The 6,048-nt window shown below is 37.4% G+C and overlaps 4 protein-coding genes and 1 non-coding gene across 10 annotated transcripts in view; 4 read left to right on the forward strand and 1 right to left on the reverse strand.

Annotated features, from left to right (window-relative positions):
* Window positions 70-906, forward strand: LOC104761874 (eukaryotic translation initiation factor-like). The gene has a single exon (XM_010485037.2). The coding sequence runs from the start codon at window positions 70-72 to the stop codon at window positions 904-906; it is 837 nt and encodes a 278-aa protein (XP_010483339.1).
* LOC104761878 lies at window positions 2,255-5,276 on the forward strand. Its single transcript, XM_010485044.2, has 11 exons — window positions 2,255-2,484; window positions 2,709-2,766; window positions 2,881-3,027; window positions 3,111-3,167; window positions 3,358-3,437; window positions 3,523-3,571; window positions 3,692-3,805; window positions 3,912-4,104; window positions 4,193-4,263; window positions 4,515-4,718; window positions 5,191-5,276. Exons 1-10 carry the CDS (start codon window positions 2,320-2,322, stop codon window positions 4,706-4,708), a joined length of 1,128 nt encoding a protein of 375 aa, XP_010483346.1. The 5' UTR covers window positions 2,255-2,319; the 3' UTR covers window positions 4,709-4,718; window positions 5,191-5,276.
* Window positions 4,307-4,378, forward strand: TRNAM-CAU. The gene has a single exon. It is a non-coding gene; the product is annotated as a tRNA-Met (tRNA).
* LOC109130542 lies at window positions 4,844-5,524 on the forward strand. Its single transcript, XM_019240200.1, has one exon. It carries the CDS (start codon window positions 5,112-5,114, stop codon window positions 5,364-5,366), a length of 255 nt encoding a protein of 84 aa, XP_019095745.1. The 5' UTR covers window positions 4,844-5,111; the 3' UTR covers window positions 5,367-5,524.
* LOC104761877 (F-box protein SKIP1-like) overlaps window positions 5,390-6,048 on the reverse strand; it is an 8,268-nt gene continuing 7,609 nt past the window's right edge. The window contains exons 3-4 of one of the 6 annotated variants that reach the window (XM_010485043.2): window positions 5,752-6,048; window positions 5,390-5,609 (exon numbers count right to left, since the gene is read on the reverse strand). In XM_010485043.2, the coding sequence (XP_010483345.1) occupies window positions 5,597-5,609; window positions 5,752-6,048 (310 nt within the window). In that variant the 3' untranslated portion in view covers window positions 5,390-5,596. Of the gene's footprint in view, window positions 5,613-5,700 lie in introns of all 6 variants that reach the window. The other 5 variants (XM_010485040.2, XM_010485038.2, XM_010485042.2 and 2 more) reach the window with 5 other exon arrangements.

The following is a 6,048-nucleotide window of genomic DNA, read 5'->3' on the forward strand; positions in this document are numbered from 1 at the left end:
GTTTCTGGTGGTGGGCCTGTGAGCCCTGGCCCTGTCTACCCTGGTGGGCGACCTGGTGCGGGTGGCTTGATGCCTGGTATGCCTGGGACTCGAAGGATGCCTGGGATGCCCGGGGTGGACAATGATAACTGGGAGGTACCCCGGACAAGATCAATGTCTAGACGCGATGGGCCAGGACAACTGCATTCTCCAGCAGTGAACAAGTCGGCCTCAATGAACACGAGGCTCTTACCTCAAGGCAGCAGCAGCATTATAAGTGGCAAGACAAGCGCCTTGTTGCAGGGAAGCGGTTCAGTTTCGCGCCCAGTTACCATGGCAGCAGAACCACCAGCACAGTCAGCTGCACCTCTGACTGTACCAGCTCCGTTGGAGAAACCCCAGCCTAGTGCTCCCAAGTTGAGCGAAGAAGTGCTCCAAAGAAAAACGAAGTCGCTTCTCGAAGAATATTTCAATGTCCGACTTCTTGATGAAGCTCTGCAGTGTGTAGAGGAGCTCGGGTCGCCTTCATATCATGCAGAGTTTGTGAAGGAAGCAATATCCCTGTCCCTTGAGAAAAGCCCACCTGTCGTTGAGCCAATAGCCAAACTCTTGGAGTATTTGTTAACAAAGAAGGTGGTCACACCCAAGGATCTTGAAACCGGGTTCTTGCTGTACGGTGCTCTGCTGGACGACATTGGAATCGATCTCCCTAAGGCACCAAACAACTTTGGTGAGATATTGGGAAAGTTGATTATGGCTGGTGGTGTGGATTTCAAATTGGTTAGAGAAATTATAGGGAAGATGGAGGACGATAGGTTCCAGAAGATGGTGGTCGATGCAGCTGTACGCATATTGGAGTCAAGCGAGCAGGGGAAGTCCATGTTGGCTTCACAAGCAGCAGACGTTAAGGCTTGTCAGAATCTGTAAAAGTAAATCATTGCTCTACGATTTTTGCTCTCTGGGTTTGAGGCTTGTGCCATGAAATGTTGTGTTGTAAGCTTGAAGGAGGAGGAGAAAAGGATTCTCAGAACTCATAAAAGAAAAATAGTTTTGCTCTTCTCTTAAGCTCTGTGGGAATGTATCATGTTCCTTTTTTTTGTATTCTTCTTCTGTGACTTTTGTTTGACCTTTGCATTTTTGTTTTACGGTCTCAGTTTATATTACTCAGTTGATTGTTGTTGAGACTTTGAGACCCCTATAAACTGGTCGATTCAGATAATTACATTGAACATGTTTGATCAGCGTCTTTCTATTACAGTAAAACCTCTATAAATTAATACTCTATAAATTAATAAACACTATAAATTAATAAAGTTTGCTGGTCCCAAGTCGGACCAGTGTAAAAATTAACAATTTTCGATAAGATAATAAGATAATAATTTTTTCGAAATCTTCTTATCAAATATGGTCCCAATAATATCATAAATTAATAATTATATAAATTTATATATATATATATACTGATATAATAGTGTATGTTTCTCTTAAAGCTTAATTCTATAGAACAATTGTAATGTTGTATTTTTAACCTATAATAATATCTCTAAAATATTTTATAACATGTCATACAAATAATTAAAATTTAAAGTTTTAATTTTTAGATATGCATCATTTACAATTTGATAATTTGACAGATTATTAAAATAGGAGAATTGATATTATTATTCATAGATTTGAATTTATGTGTCTCATGTGTATAAGTCAATTTGTCTATAATATTTGTAATTTATTGTAAATAGTGCTTTCTAAATATTACAAGTTCAATTCCTAAACCATAAAATTTATAACATCCGAAAGTTTAATCTTATTTTGCTATAGTTGTTCCAATTCATAATTTTTTAAAAAATAAACAATTAAAAATATATCTATAAATTAATAATTATTAATTTACACTATAAAATAATAATTATTAATTTATAAATAAATTAATATCACTATAAATTAATAAAATGTCTTAGTCCCAACATTATTAATTTATAGAGGTTTTCCTGTATCTTAAGCTAATATTATAAGGGACCTAAAGAGGCTACTCTTAAGCTAATATTATTAAGAGGCTAAAGCCAGCCTTTTCAAGCCAAAAAGAAAAATGGATATACAAAGTTTCGAATTTTTCCGGTTTCTGCAATTAAAACCAGAATTGGTCTGCAAAAAATGAAAAGTCTGAGGGTTTTTCTGCAATTTGCCTAAATTGTGCTTGAGCCTTATTAGCCTAAATTAATTGGCCGGAGTGGGCTTTGTAAAGCGCTCTCCCGCGCAGGGCAGAGAGAAATCATTATTATCCCAAAAATTAAAACATTTTTTTTTTGGTCTAATTTTTAATTTTTGAAAAAAAAAAAAAAAATGAGTATGAGCGTAGCTGAAGCAAATCAGACGGAGAAGGAGGAGTCGCTGAGACTAGCGATCGCTGTTTCTCTACTCCGATCGAAGATCCAGAATCGTCAATCATCTTCTACTTACCGTTGTGATATTCCCTCTGAAACTGATGCTCTTCGCTGGAAACAGAAGGTGAATCACTTCTCGATTTGTTATCTATTTGGGGTTTAAACCATCTCGTTACTCTTCGCAACTATAATATAGTGGAATCTGACACCATTAAATCTTAGAATTTCTAGGGATACATTTCGATTTATGTTCGGAGTTTAGAAATTTAGGTCATATGATTGTGTTTTTAATTTCTCGGTTGTGTGAGACGGAGCTTTGAGATTTTCGATTTTCGATTTTGAAATTAGGCTAAGGAGAGGAAGAAAGAGATTATCAAACTTCATGAAGATCTCAAGGATGCTGAAAGTATATTTTTCTTCCTGTCTCTCTTAATTTTGTCAACTCGTTTATGTAATTAATGATTCTTAATTTGAAGAAGGCTTTGCAAGATGTTTCTATAATGCATTTCGTGTCATTTAGGTTCTTTTCATCGTGATTTATTCCCAGCGAATGCTTCTTGCAAGTGTTATTTCTTTGATAACTTGGGAGTATTCAGCGGTATGAGGATTGGAGAAGCCTCTGAAGCCAGATTTAACGATGTCCTTCGTCGTAGATTTCTCAGACTAGGTATTGAACGTTTTGTATTTCTCTTTGTTACCTTTTGTGTTTGTTGGCTTAACTTATCAGCTTGTGTTATCATTTATCTCTAGCGAGGATGAGGAGCAGAAAGAAATCAACTCAGTCATCTAAAAGATTGCGGTCCTCAGGTTTTTTTGTTTAGGGTCTTCCTTTTTCCATTATCTCACATTTATAATTTCCTTCATGCATTTTACAACACCATACTATTATATGACCTGGATGTGCTATATGGGAGAAGGAAGTAAAAAATAGACTAAATGTAACCAAGTACTCATGTTCTGGGACTTGCTTATATGTGAGTTGATACTTTGACTGCAGAATCGGAATATGAAGAGGAAGCAGAACATTTAAGAATATCTATAGATTTTCTTCTCGGACTATCTGAAGCAGACTCCAATGTTAGGCCTTGTTGGTTTAGCTTTTTCTGGTAATTTTAACTCTTGAATGCTTTCCAACTTTGAACTTGCTTCCTATATTCTGCAGGCCACTAATTTCAGCAATTGGTCACATCAGGCTGTAGATTTCATACTAGGTAACATTATTAAAAGTTCCTGAGTTGCAAACAAATTAGTTAAATCCTGAGATACAATTCCTTTTATTAGAGGGCTGCTTTGCACTTATGAAATAATACGCTCTTTTTGGCATACTCAAGCTTCACTGAAGAAGCTGATATCGATGGGAAGGAACTTAGAATCTGTTGAAGAATCAATCAGTTCCATGATTACACAGTTGATCACAAGAATGTGCACTCCCTCTAAAGAAAATGGTAACTTTAGCATCGATATCAGCTACAACAGTCGATTCTAACTGTGTTTTTCTTTCTAGCTATCACTTCTAAGATTTGTTTTGTGTGTGTCCATCATCTGTTGTAGAGGTGAAACAACTAGAAACGAGTGTTGGGTTTTATGTCCAACATTTGATCCGTAAACTGGGAAGTGAACAATACATTGGACAGCGTGCACTATTTGCTATTTCTCAGAGAATATCCATTTTAGCAGAAAATTTGCTGTTTATGGACCCATTTGATGAATCATTCTCAGAGATGGATGAGTGCATGTTTATACTGTAAGTATCTCAGATTCAAATGGGATAATTTGTTTCTATGATATTTGGGGATGATGATCTTGATTATATGTTGTCTTATGAACCGCAGGATACAGCTAATTGAGTTCCTGATATCTGATCATTTGTTGCCTTGGGCGGAGAATGAAGCATTTGAAACTGGTAAATTAAAATATTAAAAATATTATTTATTGCCTTACAACAAATCAGAGTGGCGCAGCGGAAGCGTGGTGGGCCCATAACCCACAGGTCCCAGGATCGAAACCTGGCTCTGATATAGAAGTTGCAATTTTTTCCATTTTTTTTTTTTTGACAACATGTATATACTTGAAAGCTATTTTTGGTCTAATTATAGTAGTTTATTATTAACAAAATCACAAACGATGCTGAGATTGGTTGCGTCTTATCCGCAGTTATGTTTGAGGAGTGGATAGCATCAATAGTCCATACGAAGAAAGCTGTAACTGCTTTGGAAGAAAGAAACGGATTGTATCTTCTCTACATGGACAGAGTCACAGGGGAATTAGCTAAACGAGTTGGTCAGATCACATCTTTCCGGGAGGTGGAGCCAGCCATTTTGGACAAACTCTTAGCCTACCCAGAATGACACCTTCTAGGTTAGCATCTACCCTGTAAAAACTTTTAACCTTGGGAGCCTTAGTTCATCAAACAACGGTGTCTGGAAAGCAAGTTGCTTGACTTTTACTTAAAAGGTAACAATAGGTGATTCGGTAATCATATTATTTCAGAAAGCCAGAAACTGCGAGAACTGTAAAGACTTAGGTAGATGTCGGCTTTCATCTTTGGTTGATGATCGCTTTGTATTTATTGGACGCCTAGTTCTCCAGGGAGTCAAAAAAATTGGCTCCACATAGCATTATAATGTTTATCTTATCATTTCATATCTCAATCAACTCACCAAATATCATTTAATTATGTCCAGCTAATAAAATATCTCTTCTTTATAACCACAGTAGAGGGCCAAAACCTCATCTTATCTTAGAGCAGAGATGGGTGACATCAAACGTTTACTCATCCTATTGATCCTTTTAGTCATGCTCTCGTCACAGTCCCTTCTTTCATGCTCAGGTCACGGCGATGAGGAAGCTGGTTTGACGAGGAAGCTTGGAGTATTTATAAAGAAAAGGGCAAGATTCGGGAGACCTACCACTACCACCAGATCTGCTTCTGCCCCAAGTTCGTCAGGCTCCTTCCATATGATTGCTTGCCTTGCCACCTCTTTCCTGCTTGTTTTCCTTTTCTAGGTTTCTTCTACTGTCAAAAGTGGTTTTTTTTTTTTTTTTTACTTTCTCAACAAGAATCGCTGTTGTAGACTGTAGACAGTACCACATGCCTTTGCAAGTTGCAACGTCAACAAGAACTCTTGAGTATATAAAAAAACTCACATAAATTGAATTATACATATCGTGTATATGTACAACTTTAATCCTTGATATCGTGAGCTCTCTGTATATGGTCTTTTTTCCAAGGTTTATCAAACCAAAGAGCTGCTGTATAACACATATAACAACAACCTACCCAAGTCAGAACCATGGAATACTTTATTACAAACATTACGTTGTGTATGAAAATCAGAACCTCATGGCTTGTATATCAAATCTCTCGTCATAGAGTCTCCAATGTCCATACCTCTCTGTCTGAGCCACATCCCCTGACCTTGGGACATACACATCTGGCTTCTTCACCTCCTTAAGCCGCTTAATTCGTGACACATTGTTTGCAATGTCACGGCTTGACAAATGCACACACCCAGACAAGTCCAAGTACTCTAGCTTGGGACAACCCTCGCATATCGAAGCAAGACCCTTGACAGATAATCTAGAGAACTGAATCTCTAACCGCTCTAGATTGATCATGTGTTTTCCAATCGCATCAGCTTCTGTGTCTCCGTCTTGAGGACAAGCGTCTACGTACTCTGTAGGAACA

Source organism: Camelina sativa, chromosome 18 (genome assembly GCF_000633955.1).
Source record: "Camelina sativa cultivar DH55 chromosome 18, Cs, whole genome shotgun sequence".
Taxonomy (NCBI): Eukaryota; Viridiplantae; Streptophyta; class Magnoliopsida; order Brassicales; family Brassicaceae; genus Camelina; species Camelina sativa.

What these genes read in the sequence shown, in the direction of transcription:
- LOC104761874 (XM_010485037.2), top strand. Translation starts at nt 70, where the DNA reads ATGCCTGGTATGCCTGGGACTCGAAGGATGCCTGGGATGCCCGGGGTG.
- LOC104761878 (XM_010485044.2), top strand. Translation starts at nt 2,320, where the DNA reads ATGAGTATGAGCGTAGCTGAAGCAAATCAGACGGAGAAGGAGGAGTCG. An exon ending in AGATCTCAAGGATGCTGAAA is followed by an intron (nt 2,767 to 2,880) that starts GTATATTTTTCT and finishes CGTGTCATTTAG; the next exon opens with GTTCTTTTCATCGTGATTTA. An exon ending in TCGTAGATTTCTCAGACTAG is followed by an intron (nt 3,028 to 3,110) that starts GTATTGAACGTT and finishes ATTTATCTCTAG; the next exon opens with CGAGGATGAGGAGCAGAAAG.
- LOC109130542 (XM_019240200.1), top strand. Translation starts at nt 5,112, where the DNA reads ATGGGTGACATCAAACGTTTACTCATCCTATTGATCCTTTTAGTCATG.